The sequence below is a fragment of the Diplotaxodon limnothrissa genome, linkage group LG12, assembly GCF_057381915.1.
Source record: "Diplotaxodon limnothrissa isolate DT_005_m linkage group LG12, D_limnothrissa_male_GT1.1, whole genome shotgun sequence".
NCBI lineage: Eukaryota > Metazoa > Chordata > Actinopteri > Cichliformes > Cichlidae > Diplotaxodon > Diplotaxodon limnothrissa.
Window position 1 is genome coordinate 15,473,641 of NC_140607.1, and position 17,843 is coordinate 15,491,483.

A 17,843-nucleotide genomic window follows, 5' to 3' on the forward strand; every position below is an offset into this window, starting at 1 on the left:
TCCGGCCTGCTTCCGTGTACGAGCTGGCATTTCTCTTCTTCTGCGATTGTAAACACGTGAGTGAAGTTTAGTGCCACCTAGAGGCTACATGCTTTTATAACAAGAACGTGCTGACGGAGAAAGCGTGGCGATTGTGGTTTCATTACTTTCACGTCCTTCTTATTGTGCAGTTTTATCATTTCAGCTGCCCAGCTCAGCCTGTGACACCGCTGAATCTCTAGAGCCCATCTATGGTAGTATACGGCACGAAATCATTATACTTTTGTATTTTTTGATTCAATATTATGATTTTATTTCGTCTCAGCTCACTACCAAAGTGGATCTGCTTGTTTAAGTTGGGTTTGCTTTTGTTTTGTTTTTTGTTTGTTTGTTTTTGCGGGGGTGGGGTAGTTGTGGGGCGAGATTTGACACGTTCAAATGAGGTGTTACAATAGAAAAACCTTTCAGTGTCATCAAACATGTGCACCTCGCCTTGCTTCTTTTGTTGGAAAGCCATATTAACAGACACTAACACTAATCTGTATTTCTCTCTCTTTTTTAAGTCAATCCGTCTATTTTCTTCCACTTATCGAGTTCAGGGTCGCAGGGTGGGCGGGGCCAATCTTTTGTATGGCTAACACAGGCACAGAAAAGCATTCACATTCACACCTATGGGCAATTTTAAATGACCAATTAACCTAATCACATGCATGTCTTTAGACTGTTAGGGGAAGCCAGAGTACCGGGATGTAGATAACGTGCAAACTCTGTAAAGAAAGGCTTCACAGGACCTGTGGCTAACAGTGGTGACCATACAAGATACAGTTATTTTATATTTATTATTTTTATTTACTTATAGCTTTTTTTTTCAGCTTACTTATAATCAATTATAATATCTTTGGTGCTTAAATTATGATAAAGACGTGTCACTATAGGTTAAGGGACAGTTTTTCATGTCCTGCTCCCAGTCATAGTGTCTCACCATTGTTGTAACAGAGAAAAGGAAAATCCCCCCGTTTCCTCCAAATATGCCTGCAGGTATTACTGTATTTAATTCCATATATGTATAAAGACAGGGATGTTCGAGGCAGCTCTGTCTTTACTCGACTTGGTTTAATTTAAAAGCTATGTGGAAACCACTAAAATTACACACATTACACAAATTTAGGGCACGCCTATTTGACCTCATGAAAAAAAAGTTGTGTTTATTATTCTCAATGTCTTTTATCCACCATAGAAGAAGAGATGGGGGTCTCGTTTGTGTTATACTGCCACACACGGGTTAAGTGTAGGCATTGTTGATATTTTTCCTTCATGCGTGTCATTTCACCTTATCAGCAGATGGCAGTATTGGCATGTAGTGCAATTTAAAAAAACAAACACTTTACTTGTGCCATTATCTATGTAGGTTAACTTTGCTTAAAGGGTATTGAAAAGCATTTCTTCTAGTAAGCAATGGCCAAAATAAAACACCACAAAACAAAGCCATGACAATACCAATATCGCTGGCCTTGGAGCTGAACATGTTCAGCAGTTTCTGAGATAATGATATAAATGTTAATTAGAGGTGTTTTACATCTCAGTTGGGTGCAGGAGACCTTCAGGCTCTTGTAATGAATTTGTCTTAATTGTGGCAGGCTATTTGACATTTGAAAAGTCCGATGATCCCTCTCATTCTTGACATCCATTTGCATTTCCATCTTTAAGGTCAAATGGGTATGAATAATACATTACGGAGGTTCTTAAGCTCACAGCCAGCCATACCTGTCTTCACAAACGAGCCAGCTGAGGCTTGCTCAGCTCAGTGAATGCTACAGAAACAATCAATTAATATCACTTTGGGAAACCGCATGTGAAGCATCCTGTAATTAGTAGGAATATAAGGTCACAGAGTCAATGGCAGATATAGGTTCAGCTTTTTTTTCCTGATTATGCTCATGCATAAACACTGGCCTTGCCTTAAATGTGCTGCAGCTCACAGTTTAAGTGACTTCTCAGATAAGAGATCTAGAGGCAGCATTATGCAAGTAAAGTATCAAACGGTTAACCTGGAATAAATTTAAGATCAAAGGAAGGCCCAAAAAAGGAACCTTGGCAAGAGATTGGAGGAATTTAATGAGCAAAAATTAACATGTATTAAATCTGACCTCGTGCTTTACATGGCAGATGTTGAGCAGAGCAGCATCCAGACACGTTACTCGAGATAAACAGCCGTGTGTTACATGCTGACTGCAAGATAGCCTCTGTTTGGTTTCAAGTGGATGGTGTGATTAAATAAAAATATTTCTTTCAATATAGCAAGACCAATTTAACATTTAAAAAATAACAATAATAAGCAGGCACGGGTATGGAAATGTATTTACCTGCACATATGAACTTATTCACTTAGAGACTGGGCTTCATAATAGGGGTACTGTCTTTGGAGAATTGAACGCCGGGCTGCATGCATGGCCTCGAGGAGACAGATTTGCTGACTGTTTTGACAACTCATTACCTGTAATTTCACTGATGGATTGGTGAGGTGGCTCAGAGCAGGCAGCCGTGGCATCAGAGCACGAGCAGTTTGTGTCTGGAATGATGTAAGATAGAATGGCAAACAAGCAAATGCTTATTGTGCCTAATGATTGCTTAAAACAGCAGGGCACACTTGACAGTTTGGTGCCTCTACTATATAAGGCCCCAAACAGAAACGCATCCTCAGTCCCGCCGCTCTGCAGTTTTACAACAATGTTTAAAGTGAATTTTAAAAATATATATGACACAGGTCACCTTTTTTTTTGCTGGCGGCAAATGGATGATGCTTCTGTGACAATGTCATTGATTATTTATGTTTCATCTGAATGTAGAAAATCAGCTAAGACAGACAGATCGTTCTCTGTGTTATCGTTAAGTCTTCTTTATATGTAAATGCATGTGAAAAAGTAACATTTCCCAGCTCCCTGCAGCAGGTAACATCTTGCTTAAGTTAAATTGGTAGATAGAGGGGTTGCAAGTTATCTCGTCCTGGCCGGCCTCCCCCCCTCTGCTCCCACATAATTGGTCCATCCCTGGCACTACTACTCATCTCCAAAGCCACCAAAAACTGTAACCTACCTTGTGTATTTTTTCACTAATTGAAATGCCTAATGAGGTCCCAAGGGCTCCATCCCATTACCTCTGAGTTAATTAAAGCCTAAGCAGTGTGCCAAACGGTGAATAAAGATGCAGCAAAAGTGCAAAAGGAAAAAAGGGGAGCCCGAGTAGGGTACGGTGCACTGGGATGGAGGGTTGACCTGCTTTTTTTTTTTTTAGTCATTGTTGAGGGATGCCACATTCCAAGAATGAGCAGATGGCTATTATTTTTTTATTTGCATCTATACCGGGCTTGAAATTTCCATTACCCTGGCTCAGGCACTCATTTTCCAGTGTGGTTAGCCTAATTCTGCTTTATTAAACATTAAAGTCTTTGCCACTGTCAGGAGGGTTTTGCTGAAGACGTTCTCACGTTAGCGCTGAAGGATAATGCAGGCATAAAAAAATGACAGCTGTGTTTGTTTCCAGTTTAAATGCAGCCCTGATAAAATCATACTTGTCTTTAAATGTGATTTTCTACACCTACAGTGTCATGCCCTGTGGTCACTTTTTATAGGAACGCTAATCCAAACCACATCACCTCGTTAAAGCAATTTCTCCTTGTTAAACGACCAGAAACAGCATTGAAAAGACAGACTTGAGATATTTCTTTTAAGAAACAATTTCAAATGTTTATTTAACATGTCAGAGAAGGGGCACACACTCGTGAATTTAAAAAAAAAAAGAGGGGTTGGGGGGGAGAAGGGGGTTGCAATTATTGGCCAGTACTAAGACTTAAACTTCATACTAACATTAATCAGGTTTTGGCTAAAGTAAAAGTGTGTTTTTTGTTTCTTTTTTGCTTTTATAAAAGAAACTATGTACATAGGTTCATTTATACAAGAGGTTCATTGGATAAATGCATCAAAAACAAAAACAAACCAAAACAAACCAAAACAAAAAAAAAGAAACCAGTTCTGCAGTAAACTTTACAAAAAATACATTTTTGTTTTCATTGAGAGATGTAGAAAAGGAGACGGTCAAATATTGACCAATAATATTTCATCCTTTTCATTATTTAGAAAAAAAAGTTGTTCTAATAACTATTTTTTTTTAAAAGAAAAGCAATCAATATACAGCACAATAAATGGGGAGGAAAGAAAAATTGCCTTTGTGAATTCATTCAGTTGGTTTGGTAACCAAGGAGAGGGGCTGCGACTGGAACAGGGCATGATGGGAATGAAGGGCCTGGTGGAAGGGCGAAGGGGGAGACAGCATGGAGGGGTGCAGAGAGGTGAAGGGGATTGGCCGGGTGAGGATGGGTGTGTTTGACTGGCTACCTGAAGTACCAACGGGGATGGACATGGTGGGTTGGGAGGAGGAAGAGGAAGGGGTGGAGGAAGAGGAGGATGAGGAAGAGGAGGATGTGGACCCGGAAGCTTTCCCGGGTATCGAGAAGTGGTGTTGCATGCGCCCCTCCGGTTTGGTGGTGAGCGATAGCGGCTGGGCCTGTTCAGAGTGAGTGGCAGCGGGGGCGGCGGGGGAGGCCAAGGCTGCGGAGGGAGTGGCCGGTGAGTCCAGCATGCTTCCGTGTGACGACGCGGGGCTGTCGCACATCTTCTCCGAGGTCAGGTACTGCACGCACTGCTTCTTGCTTCTTATCGAGAAGTCTGCGGGGAAACGAGGAAAAGTGAGCAAACTGAATTATGGATCCGCCGCTGACTTCAAATCTGGTGCAAGTCCCTTTATGCCACGTCCGACAGAAGTGAATGAGTGATTATTTAAGCAATGAAGCACGATGTTAAAGTTAGAAACAAGACCTTTTTTTAAACTGACAACAAGAAGACTGAAACAGGATGTTCACAGCATAATACGAATGGTATGTGTGCATGGATCAAAAGAGGAACAACACAAAATGTACACAAAATGTGCACTAAAGAGTGAAAAGCTCCCTTTTTTGGCCAATTTGCCGTGGTAACTTGATTGCACAATAGCAGACATACCTACCACTATTAGCAATGAACCTCATAAGCTGCTTGTCAAAGTATAAAAGCAGGGAAAGGAGTTAGTTAGAGCCAGCGAAGGACAAAATTCACGCAGAAATAAAAAAAAGGGGGAAAGAAAATAACAGAAGAAATGTGCAGTGTCAGGTTGGGCTTGAGCTCTGCAAGAAAAATAAAGCCCTCGCTGTTAGTTCCTACAATTTTTCTTTCTTCTCTAATGTGAGAGGGGAAAAAAAACCAAATAAAGCCAGTCAGGAAGAAAATGGCCCCTTACCCTCTGGTTTTGAGTCTGGTTTATTCTCTCTCTTCCTCTTTTTCCGCTTTCCCTGCACACATGAAACAATGCTGTTAAAAACAGTTTTTTTCATAGTGAAAGCAAACAAAATTCACCGACTTCACTTCAAAGATTAAAAGGGCAGTTTCTATAGTCATAGCTGGACTGAACTTTAAAGGGAAATGAATTTAAACATCATCCAGTCACGATATGAAACCTGAGAACAGAAATGTGCCACTCACATAGTTATCTCGTGCTGACCATCCCGGATAGAGCTGGGAGTGAAGTTGCCTCTCTTTCCTGGCCAGCTCATAGTATTTGGCTTGCTCCTCTCTTGACAGGGAATGCCACTGTGGACAGAGTATATCAAAGGACATTTAAACACTCTCACACACACACACATATATGTATGTGTAAACTCCAACGCCTTTGTCTGCACTGCTTACCCGTCTTCCAAGGATCTGGTTGATGGCCGCGCTCTCTTTCAGAGTGCACTCTGCCACCACTTTGGCTCTCATCTCCTTCATATACAGCATAAAAGCATTCAGAGGCTTCTTGATATGAGGCTTCTTGTCCTCTTCTTTCTTGGCAGGAACGGGGGACTTTCTGCTAATCCAAAACAAGAATGAAAGTAGCCGTGTGAATGACCGAGTAAGCACGAGTAGATTTTAGCATAACGAGGAGCAGCAATGAAGGCAGGTTTTGCTGAATCGTCTTACGCGTGCATCGAGGGGCTGATGTCACCGCTGGGCTCCTGCTTGATGGCCGGGGAAACTATGGCCGGATGAGGAATGCCGGTCTGGTGGAGGCTGTGCGGAGGTGGGGTGACCATGTGAGGGGAGAAACGGCTGGACACCAAGCTGGGAGGGCAAAAAGGGGGCAACGTTTTAACAGCGGGATGTAACAGCGTACCTCTGTCAGCTTGACATGGCATAAAAAAAAAAGTTCAGCTAACCTGGCACATAACCGCCCTGCCTCACCCTCGGGGTGAAATTCACTGTGCCTACTGCCTCCGTCTAGACTAAATTCATACACACAATGAGTAACATGCTTTCTTTTTTGTTCAAATAAAGACGTTTTCAAAAGGCCTTTTATTCACCAAAGGCTGAAGAAAAGTGGAGTGTGTTGTTACCATGGCAACGGCAGGGCTGTGACACCTGAAACCTCTTTCCTTACCACGTCCCAGACTGCGGAGAGCGCTCTGACAGCCGTCCACACAGAACACCTTTACAAAGTGTCTCTCTCAATTTCCAGTAGTTAATACAAAGGAGCATTGTAACAGACAAGAGGGGCAATTAAGCTCCACAGGCCAGGATCAGTCACTCTAGTTAATGTTAAGACTGGAACATTCACCTCTTTTAAGTGTTTTAGCATGTTACACAGGCTGTCGTTAGTGACACCACACATATGTATTATATATGTGCCTTATTAACCTACATATGTGATGATTTCTAACCGTCACACTCAGCGACATGTGTTCAAACCAAACTTCTTGTCTTATAAAAAGTCTAAAAACAACTCAGTAAACAGGAGCTAATTCTCAGTTCATGTGTTATTTTCCTTTTTTCCCCCCTCGTCTTTGATATTCTTAATAATTTATACTGCATAAACAAACAGGACCCTTATGACTCCCCTGGTAATAAACCTTTACCAGCTATCCTTGTAAACATCCTACTTATTCCCCAGTGAATAACTCAAGCTGCTCCAAGTGATGGCATGCAGTCAAGCTCCGTATTTTGAAGATATTGCTTCCATTAGTGTTCATCATTGTTGCCATAAATTTTTATTCACGCTTTACACTTACGCTTTAAACTTATATCTTACTGATACTGTCGAAAGTGTTTCGTGTAACGTCTTCGTTTCAGCGGGTTTCTTCCTGGGTCAGAGAGCCTCACCGCGAGTTTATTTCAAATCTCCATGATAGCAGAAATTTTGGCACAATATTTGGCACACAGTGCGTCTGGTGCATTAAATAACCTTGTGTGAGGCGTGCTTTGATTGTTGCGAGTTCATTTCAGGATGGAGTTACACATGCTATTGATCACAGAGAACCCTCTGAATATTTCATCTCATACTAACACCGGAAGGCTCCCTACAAATCTTTCCAATTTTGACAGAGGGTCAGAGAGTTTAGTCTGAAGGGACGTGTTGGCTCAGATGAGCTTTGATTTGTCCTAATCGATTCTCAGCCCTTTCATCTCTTCAGTGTGTGTGTGTGTGTGTGTGTGTGTGTGTGTGTGTGTGTGTGTGTGTGCGCACACATGTGGAGTGGCTCAGAACACTGGCCTGACCACAGAAGTTTAGCTCTCAAAGAAAAGACAGGAGAGAAGCCCTGAATGCCAATAATGCATTTGCTCTATTTAAGAAGCTGAACCTGTCTCCAATAGACTTAGACCTTACATCCCTTTGTAGTCCTGACACCACTGCCTGTCCACCGTCTCACAGTGTTTTCTCCAAGCGGATATACTGCATTTTTTCTTTACATTCCTATAAATAAAGCAACATCCACTCCAAATAACATTTACAGTATTAACCACTGAAGTTAATACTGCAGGAAAAATGTGAACAGAGCATGCCACAGAGGCAACAGATATTAGATGTCTCCCTTCGGGAGGGCTGGGGTGTTACTGAACGTGATCCACTCACCTGGACATGGATGGATTCATTGCTAGCGCTGGATAGGGGTGACGGAATCCCCCTGGAGGGATGGAGTACATGTGCTGGCCCTGCCTGGGAGACAGAGGTACACGGAGTGAGCGAAGGCTGCAAAGTGAGGTGGATCAAACACAGCTGACAGCTAACCCATCAGCACTAATCCTCCCCTCATCAACTCAAATCCCCTGCTTGTGGAACAGCACCGCTGCAATTGATTACAGGACCCATGGCAAAACCAATAAATGCTCATAAATTGTCTTGTCATGATATAGTTCTATGCTGCCTTAAAACCTGGGTGTAGCAATCAAAAACTTTCTGGACAAGAAATACAATTTTTTTCCTTGCTTGACTTGAATTTTATAAATCATTTATTGCGCTTTTTTAAATTTTAGATCAGGGAGAAGCGGTCGAAAGTTGGCCACTAAGCCAGCGCAGCTAATTAGCTAACATCTCTGGTGGTCTGTTAATATGCATCATCACAGCAGGTGGACGCGCCCACAAAGCGAACTCATTCCAAGAACGTGACGCAAGATGGTCGTCAAAAAAAAATCTATTTTTTAGGCGAGCACATGTAACTGCAGCCAGTTAAAAGAGATATGATATGTATAAATAACTAAGTAATACATCTGGCTATGCAAACAGATCACAATGAAAGGAACGTACTGTGGCATGAGCCAGCTGAGAGGGTGTGCAATGGAACCGACTGCACCAGGAGACAGGGGGTAGTATGGAGACAGTTCTGATGGGTGAGGTGTCCGAGGAATACCTACGGAGGCCACAGAAAGATCAGTTTAATAGAAAAAAAAAAAGTCTATCAAACTTCCACAATATATGCCAAATTGTTTTTAAGGCGCGAAACTTTCAAGCCAATAAGATGTGCACTTATCCGTGCACATTTCAGTGCTTAATTTCATATTATTATAACACAACAACTGTAGTTTTATCGCCACTTTTCCTTGCAAAAAGATTCCATGTGAAGGTTAGTCCATCCATCAGATGCTTTACCTGTCTTTGGGTCAAGGATCTCTGGGGAGAGGTGCGATGGCGGCGTGCCAGGGGAGAAGTGTTCATTGCTGTAGGTGATGAGGGGCGTCAGCGGGTGGACATGGTGAGCATGCTGTACCACTGGGACTTTATTGGACTGAAGGAGACACAGAGAGCTGAAGGTGAGCAACAAGTGCCTGACATCATGATTGAAGAGAGTGACACTAATGTGTTTTTCTGTACTAGTGTTTTATTTACACATCAAAGAATTATTTATATTTGTATCTGAAGCAAACATTTTGTCTCCCATAAGTGCATGATTCACGCTGGCTATTGTACAACAGAAATGCACGCCATAAATAGGCCATAATTTGTGAATGCCCTCCATGGTAAACATCACAGTTTATGCGTGTGACTGGCCCTGTGATGCAATCTGGACCGGCACCAAGAAGCAGTAAAAAGGCCTCGCGGACACATGCCAAGATCATTACGGCCATTTAGCTGAGGAGAGAACTGTTTGTTCAGTCCAAGAAGAAAAAACAACGGTGCCACCGAGTCCAAAAGTCGCACCAGCAAGCCGCAAATAAACACAATGGGGCTAAGGTAAACGAAACGACCATAAACATGTGGAGCCATCATCTCCCACTCCGTCTGACAGCAACCACCACGGGCGGATTACAAATGCTGCTAATGTTGGAAAACCACTTAAAATTCTGTATAACTTCAGATAAGTGGTGACGAGCAGAAAGGCCAGCAACACGCAGAGTATGTCTTTCCCTTATTTCCACAATGCTTCACACACTGTGAAAAAACAAGAAAGCACACATCCTCTGTGAGATCTGACCAGCATTAAGAAAGGGATGATGAAGACAATAATAATAACCAGCGTCTCTACTTTCATTAGGCAGCACTCAGCCTAGCAGTCATTTCCCCTGGCTGCAGGGCTGAATAGAGCACTTGTTGGCTCAACTTGTCACAAGGGAGGGTCAAGGGGTGGGAGGGGAGAAAGAAGTCTTGTTCCTCCAGGCTAACCTTTCTTCAATATCCCTCCCCACCCCCTTCCCAACCTCTGTCTCTCTCTCTAACGTGGTCTGCCAGGGAACAAGGTTTGCATTGAGAGTCCTGTATGCTCTCTTGCTTCACGCTGCTAAGAATTGTTCCAAATGTTAGCTTTTTCTCTGCATCTTTTTTTTTTAAGAAAAAGGAAGGTCCAACCTTTTCCTCTTTAAAAAAAAAAAGTCTTTAGCAAAGTGGTTTCTCCTGTTTAAAGCAGGCTTTGATTCAGGTAATGCCAGATGGAGTGGGGAAAATATTTACTGGTGTTAAACATGGCTATATTAAGATCACTTTCCACAAGAGTTCTCTTTTTTTAAAATGTCTCCAGACTTGGAGGACGCGAGGTAAATGCATACGGAGAACGGAGGGCTTTGGATCGTGGTAGAGATGGTGTTGACTTAGTAGGTTAAAATCCTCGGTCCCACATGTCATGTATATTTGAGTTGTGCTTTGTTGTTCCACTTCATGTACAATATGCCGACTTATGAATTTCCCTATATTGTGAGAGCTGTTTGAGACCTCTAGACCTGGGTGCCAACACATTTTGGGAAGCAGTTCAGTGAGAATTTGAAATGATACACATTAATAATTCATATCTTGGAATACATGAATCGGGCGCTCCAAAGATATTTCTAAGTTTGAAGGCACTAGTTTCAAATCCAGGCTGCTTCCAGCCTGACAAAATGCAGAGAGAAATGCCGTGTGCAGCTTCCATGGACGCAAAACTATTCTGACCTACATGCTACCTGTTAGAGCTTCTCTGTTAGAGATGAAAATGGATACTTGAGCTAGCAAATTCCTTTTTTATTTCGACATATATTTTTAATTAAATGAATAGAAATCAGCATAATTGTAAGCTAGTTTAAATTAATTAAATTCCCCAGAACTCAGACATCATAACTCAAAACCAAACAACTTGTTTATCAGTGCCTTTTTTGGCTCGCTTTATGTCCGGGGTAATATTCCTCAAGCCCGTGAAAACCATCATAGGCGTAGTATTATTATCCACAAGCCAAGTGTAAGAGGAAAACCGCAGGAGTCATGAGCCACGTTTTAAATACAAACAACACATACAGACGCTGTCTACGCCAGAAAGATACAAATCTTTACATCGATGTGCTTGTTCCAAACATGCCTGCAATGGTGCATAACCCTCATCTATCCAAGTAAAAACACTCGGAGCTGCTCATCTGAAATAGCAACAGGAAGGTTTAAGAGAGAGAGAGATGGGGGGAAAACAAAAAACAAAAAAGCCAGAGCAGAAAGTTTTGGAGCCGGTGCAGAGAAAAGATGTCTGTCTCTGAAGAGGGCTTAAAGCTAAAAAGGCCGAGGTGGCAGCACCTAGCCTGGCTGTCCAACTTGGAACGGTGCTAAGAAAAGCACAGTCCTTGGTCAGTGTGGGTGGAGGAGTGGATTTCATTCAAGCAAACATGTTTTTGGATCCTGCACATCTGAATTGAATTACTAGGCAAACAGCCGATGGGGAAGAGAGCTTAGAACAAACTGAATAACCCCGCAGCTTTGTGTGTCTTTATGCTCGGCGATTCTGGGTGGGAGGCTCAGAGGCCTTTCAAAACTCGAGGAAAGACGGCGTGAAAAGAATGCCTGGCATGCTGAGAAATCCGAGCCTTGTTTGTCAACGCCAACAGGAAGCGGACGTGAAAGGGGACTGACCGTGTCGTACGGTTGTGTGTCTTTAAAATCAGCCACTCCAAAAAGTATGCCATTCATCACAGGCAGTGCGCGCCTTTGCGACTGGTCATCGCCTCTGACAAGGTCAACGGCATTATAATTCTAGGTTAGAATAATACGGCATCAGATTACTGGAGTGAACATCCTCAGCAGTCATTAAATAAATGAAGAGAGCTAGCAAAGTCAGCACCATAAATATGGCTGTAAACACGGACAGATCTCTCTGGAGCCTAACCAGCGATAAATATTTGTAAATTATCAGACAGTAACATTACTTTCTGGTGAATCGGCCACTAATAAACAGTATCTTTTCACTCAGCCTGCCGCACTCGATCTGAGTACGCTCCTCTAAAGAGTTCGACTGGAATCAAAGCACTGGTTCCTCATCACATTTCTGAAGAGGATCCTGTCTCTGCAGTGGCCCAGCAGGACTGCAGACCTTAGATCAGTATTCAGTACAGTCCTCCCAAAGCCTTTGATTTCATGGATCTCGGTTGTTCGCTGCCTAATGCAAAACGAGAAAATCTCACCGGACTCCCAGTGAAAGGTCTGTTAAAGGAATATAGGTCGAAGGCAAATATGTGTATCGCTTTGGGGAGGGAAAAAAATGTATCGTTTTTATTTAATATTTCTTCTTAAAATGTTTTAAGAGCCCATAGATGTAGAAATTACACCAGACGCATGTGGGAAGACAAAAAGGCATCTCTGGAATCTTGCTCTCTACCATGCCACTTTGATTCATTTAAACAATTCGGTGACTAAGTAGCTTGTGATACGCTGACAGGATCAGGCCCCTTGGTGCCGTGATTACTCCATACCATGTTGAAACAAAGAGGGCGATTCTGTCAAGCGCAGATCGGCCCATATTTGACGACTGAGTGTGCTGTAATCCAGTAAGCATCTGAGGGACAGACAGCCAGTTCTGTCTGATTAACGAGTCACAGCTTCTCTGTAAAACAGATTAACAAAACTATTCAGTAATGAGACAGACAACAGGTCTAATGAATGAATTACTGCAAGTAAGTACGGCAAGGCTTGTGATCACTATTAGCAAAGTGGGAATCGATATATTATAGAAGGTTCCTCTCCTCTCCTCCAGCTGGGTCACTACTGATGGGCTGACAAGTTCTCCATACTGCATCACCTGGCCCTGCAGCGCCTTTGATGCGTTATTCATGAGGCAAGCCTCTGAACACAGGAGCTGAAATGGGGGTTTTTGGGGTTCACTCGAGTGTGCATGTGTGTGTGTGTGTGCGCGAAAGACACGCTGTGGTATGTTCATGAAAAAAAAGCTTGTTCCCTTCTTCCCAGTCCTCCAACCCCACCATTATCATTACTACCAAAAGCAATACCAACTGAATGCTAAACAAACCTGTCTGTTGAATAATTGAGGATCTCGGGCAAGAGCAGGCTTCCGATTAGCATACAGGCCTTATGGACCCAATCTGTGGCAAGATGGTCTTTCCCCGGACCCACCGAACACAATTTCTATTCACCAACATCTTTTCTTGTTTCATTCACGCCAACAGAATCGTCAGAAATGTCAAAGCAATTTTGCTCTGGCAACACCGATTGGTAGAAATTTGAAAGTGCATTGTCCCCCCCCCCCCCCCCCCCCCCCAAAAAAAGTTTCACATATCAACATGTGGCAACTGGCTAAAAGTTATTAATGTGCAGAAGAGCCTGACTGAGCAGGCCTCTCCATAACAGACTGCAAAAACCTTATCAGTGAACCCAGTTGTCGACATGCTTTTAAAATGCATGAATACGCATATCCCTATAAGCAGGCCCCAGCAGATAATCCAAACTGTGGCGGTCCATCTTCACATAAAAAAAGAAGCAACAATTTCAAATCTAACACACGCAGGGAACAGGTCCGCTTCAGGAGTCCCTGCTGGGGTCTCCTCAGCGTCTCCTTGGGTCTCTCTCTCTGGCTCCTCTTGGCCCTGGGCAGTAATCCCTGGCCCCCCGTGTGTGCCCATCCGCTCCCCCTGCTCTCATTAGTGCAGTGTTGGGGCCTAGGGAGCCTGCAGGCCTGGGGAGCCAGCCTGCTGCTCCCCTCCCACTCTCCTTCTCTCTCCTCGGCTGGAGTAATGAGCACATAATCAGCCTGGCTCCCTGTCAGCAGCAGCACACCAGAGGAGTATGTGGGCACCTGGCCCAGAAGGGGGGGGTGGGGGGGTGGTAAGGGCACAGCGGGGTGTTTCACTTTTTATCCTCAGTGCCCACAGTGCGCCGTACCCAGCGTTCGATCTACCCACCCCACATCAAATAACCCTGTGGTCCCAGGTCACAAGATAGAGCGTAGCGACTTGCTCATCTAGATGACAAAATGAAAGCAGTTACACTTTCAGTGAACTTCCCCATCACTGACACTGATTTAGCGCAAAAAAAAGCATAATTATTTTTTCCACAAGTGTTTCATACGTGACATTTGACAGCGCACCGCCCGTGCATTACAGCCGTCTTAACAGTATTAGCATTAACAACGCCAACACCAGTACAGAGCTTGTACAGATGTTGAATTTAAAGGCAATTTCCAAGTTCTGCTGTGCATATACAAAAACATTTTTTAAACATTTAAATGCATAAGAAAAGAGAACACATGTTCCAAACTTCCAAAGAGAAATACACAAAAACAAATGATACTTTGTATTCAGACAGTTTTTGCCAGAAAACGATCCCTCGCATTCTCAGACTTCTACATTGTTTCTTTCTGTACTAGCTTTTCTGGTTTAATGACATTCAAAGACATGAAGGCCACAAGACACAATAGAGTCACATAAAAAGTAGCAACAGCTACTGAAGGACAGAACAGAAACAATCCAACCGCAGAACTAAACCTCAGTCAACGTTCTTTAATTTCCTTTAATCCAACTGCCATCATCGCATTCATTTCTGTGAATTATTGCTCACTACAATGGGGATTCAGACAATTTTATAGTGTTCAGTACTGGCTAAACAGCAAAACTTCACCAAGCAGCTGCTTAGAGTCTAAAAGAAAACCAAAAAGGGTCACTGATAGGTCAGCATTTTTCCTAATAGAATATCTTTAATTGAGACATAAAGTCAGGACTGCAGTCCCATGAGCAAACTCTGTTTTCTTCACAATTTCCCATTAATTGCTCTCAATGAGGACTTTGTCAAATGCATCAGTGCAATTACAGGATTCAGAGGATCAACCGCAAACACAGCAAGCATGTCTAGTCAGGATTTAAGGTCAAGGGGGCTGAGTCACGGCGACTGTTTTCGACTACAGAGCAGTGACAATGGCTTCCTACTCTCTGCACTGTTTAAAAATTGGCTTCCTGAACCAGAAAACGCCCTGATACAATCATGCAGGTGAGATGCTAGATAGTAAACTTCAGGCTCCACGTTATCTTGTGTTTTCCATCTGAAAAAACACACACATCCCTCAGTGAAGCCACAAACCAAACAGGTCTGCTGAGACCCCGCATTGTCTAACCCGAGTGAGACACCATCATGATTAGCTCACACCTGTGTGGGAAAGTTGAGGAATGGCAGGGAGGATCAAACTTGAGAGATTTATGCTGCAGACTGAGTTATTGTGGTAAAGACAGACAGGCTGCTGAGCAGCTGGACTGCGGGTGTTGCAGGCTGTGGTGGGAAGCTGCACATGGATGGGTGGGAACCGGCAGATTTGCATGCACACGATAACTTCATTATCGTGAATAATCGCATTACGCTCATGGTCTGATTAAAGCATTTATACGGCTTGCAGTAAATTGATTCCCTCAATACATTTATATGATTTGTCTGATAATTGGGTTAATGTCTTGTAGGATGCAGCCGGGAGGAAGCATCTTATTAGCGCCACAAAAATAAGGGAGGGTAAATAGTGGGACTCTGCTGGTGTGCACATTAATGGATTTGCTGAGCTGAGTTGTGCAGTGTGTGAAATTCTACTCCGTGTTTATTTCTTCCCTCATGCAAGCTGTTCTGCTGCTTGTCAAGCAAGCACTTAACTTATTCCACAATCTTTCTGACGCACGCACTGAAGCAAACCTGCGGAAGACGTCCGACACTTGCAGCGTGCACGTGCAGCAATCCAAAGTGTTTGTCAGTGATCGGTAATGCCAAGAATTCGGAGTCGAACCCCGCTTGCACATCTTATCGTTGTTCTGTTTTGAGATTTACTTACTAAATGGCCAGGTGTCGGAGAGCGAGAATCCTTTAGTCCTGCAGATCCGGGGACATCTAGAAGTGGCCATTTCATCTGCAAGTACTGCAAGTGAGAAAAAAAAAAGAAGCAGCGTTGAACCACAGCAAGTACACACTACAGGGAAAGGGGGTTACAAAAAACAACCAAAAAACTGAAAATAAAATATATGGATTTAACAAAACGCATTCAAAAATAGAGTCTCGTGTGCAAAAGTCACTCTCTAATGTGAGTGTAGGCAGACCAATCTTTTTTTCCGCACAGTGCAAAAGTGGCATAAAATGGTGTCAAACCCACAGAGATCTCCAGCAGACACCTGTACGAGACCCGCAGTGCTGCTGGAGTCTGACAGTGAGTTCTGGCACAGCGGAGAGTAGGAAGAGCGATGTGAACACAACGGACTGGTGGAGGACTGTGAAATTGCCGTTTGTCAGGGAAAAACAAGAGGCCAGCTGTGGGCGCCCATCGCTGAGCGGGTGGGAAGAGACAGCTGGAAGGAAGAGGAAGAACCATCTAAAGATCAGCAAAAGACTCCTGACTACCCACCTCAATCCGTATGGCCCTTTGACCTGATCGCAGCCCCTGCTCGTTTCTTTCTTCTCCACACTTTTTTCAAATATGAAAGTAATCATACTCTTTTTTTCTGGCATTTGCTAGACAGAAATCTGCAACTGCTTGTCAGATTATTACTGTTCTTCTCTCCCTTTGTGAGAAATGCGCTCAAGAAGAGGTTTTACTGCTCGATGCAACAAACTGAGCATTTTGTTTTTGTCCCACAGCAATGAAGATAGCATGAAGCCCGAGAGCTCCAACCATCTGGTTTATGAATCAGCTTAAATACCGGATACAGCAGCTTGTCATGCATGTGGATTTTCTCCCTGGTACAATTTAAAAATAATCAAGAGTTTTATTTTATAGGTAGTGTTGTTTGTTTTTCATTCATGCCCATGTCGAGTTGACACATAAAGCCTTCGCAAGTCATTGTTTCGGTAGCGTTATAAATTCTGTCACATGTTGTTGCGCAATTTCCCCATGCATCCACTGTTATCAGTCTGCAGTGAACTAGCATTGTTTTATAAATAAGACTCCATGTATGACTTCCAGTGCAAAAAAAAGTCCGCCCACTGGAAACATCTTGCTAATAAAGAAGGTCATTAATAGTACCCGTCGCTTAAAAACATTTAAAAAATAAATTTTTTAAAGCTGGACAAAATCAGCTAAAGACTATATGCAAAGCTTTGTCCATTTTCTGAAAGTCGGTGCAGGATAAATGATGACAAAGAGGCAAACTAGAGGAGTCATGCATTCAGGTTTTGATTTTTAAAACTCCATTCATCACTCCGGGTTTGTAAGGAGGAAGGAAGCTTGGATGGCTGTGGGTTAAAAATGGAAAAGACATTATGGCAGGAGAGGGAAAAGGGAGAGGAGGGAAGAAAAAAAAAACATTTTCAGGAATTAGTTTGTCGGAGCAGGCAGAGGGTATTGTTTCCTGACAGCTGGGGTCCAACAGAGCACTAAGGTAGGGGGAGGGGACCTTTTTTTTCCCCTTCGAAAAGGGGGGAAATTCTTGGAGTTGACATCAGCCCTCTTCATTTTCACTATACTGCTCAAGGCTGAATCGTAGGTTCCAACTAATGGGCCCAAGTCCATACAACTGTCAGGAGGCAGTTGCTTTTAAAGGCTGCTAGCTCCCTATTGAAACTTTACTCTGCTGTGTGCATAGTGCCTAATGAATGCTACTCTCCGGAGAGAAAATCCAAAACAATGCAGTTTTCTCTGTCTAATCTATGTCAATCATGAGTCCTTCCACAAATGAAACGAGCGCTATTGTGAGCGTTTGGTCTGGCCCGGCCGTGCCCACTCCAGCTCTCCCACCCAATCCATCCCTTATTTGACAGCTTCTGCCAGGACTGAGGAACATGCCCCCGGGCACTTTTTTCTGAGCACCTACTTTTCTTTTAATTGCCAG

General features: G+C 43.2%; 1 protein-coding gene across 2 annotated transcripts in view; it reads right to left on the reverse strand.

The window, feature by feature from the left end:
* Positions 1-4,209: 4,209 nt before the first annotated feature.
* The window catches only part of tcf7l1b (transcription factor 7 like 1b), a 30,088-nt gene continuing 16,454 nt past the window's right edge, over positions 4,210-17,843 (reverse strand). Inside the window, exons 4-12 of one of the 2 annotated variants that reach the window (XM_085367184.1) lie at positions 15,857-15,940; positions 8,968-9,103; positions 8,626-8,728; positions 7,954-8,037; positions 6,027-6,167; positions 5,754-5,913; positions 5,550-5,657; positions 5,308-5,359; positions 4,210-4,700 (exon numbers count right to left, since the gene is read on the reverse strand). In XM_085367184.1, the coding sequence (XP_085223310.1) occupies positions 4,210-4,700; positions 5,308-5,359; positions 5,550-5,657; positions 5,754-5,913; positions 6,027-6,167; positions 7,954-8,037; positions 8,626-8,728; positions 8,968-9,103; positions 15,857-15,940 (1,359 nt within the window). Of the gene's footprint in view, positions 4,701-5,307; positions 5,360-5,549; positions 5,658-5,753; positions 5,917-6,026; positions 6,168-7,953; positions 8,038-8,625; positions 8,729-8,967; positions 9,104-15,856; positions 15,941-17,843 lie in introns of both variants that reach the window. The other variant, XM_085367183.1, reaches the window with a different exon arrangement.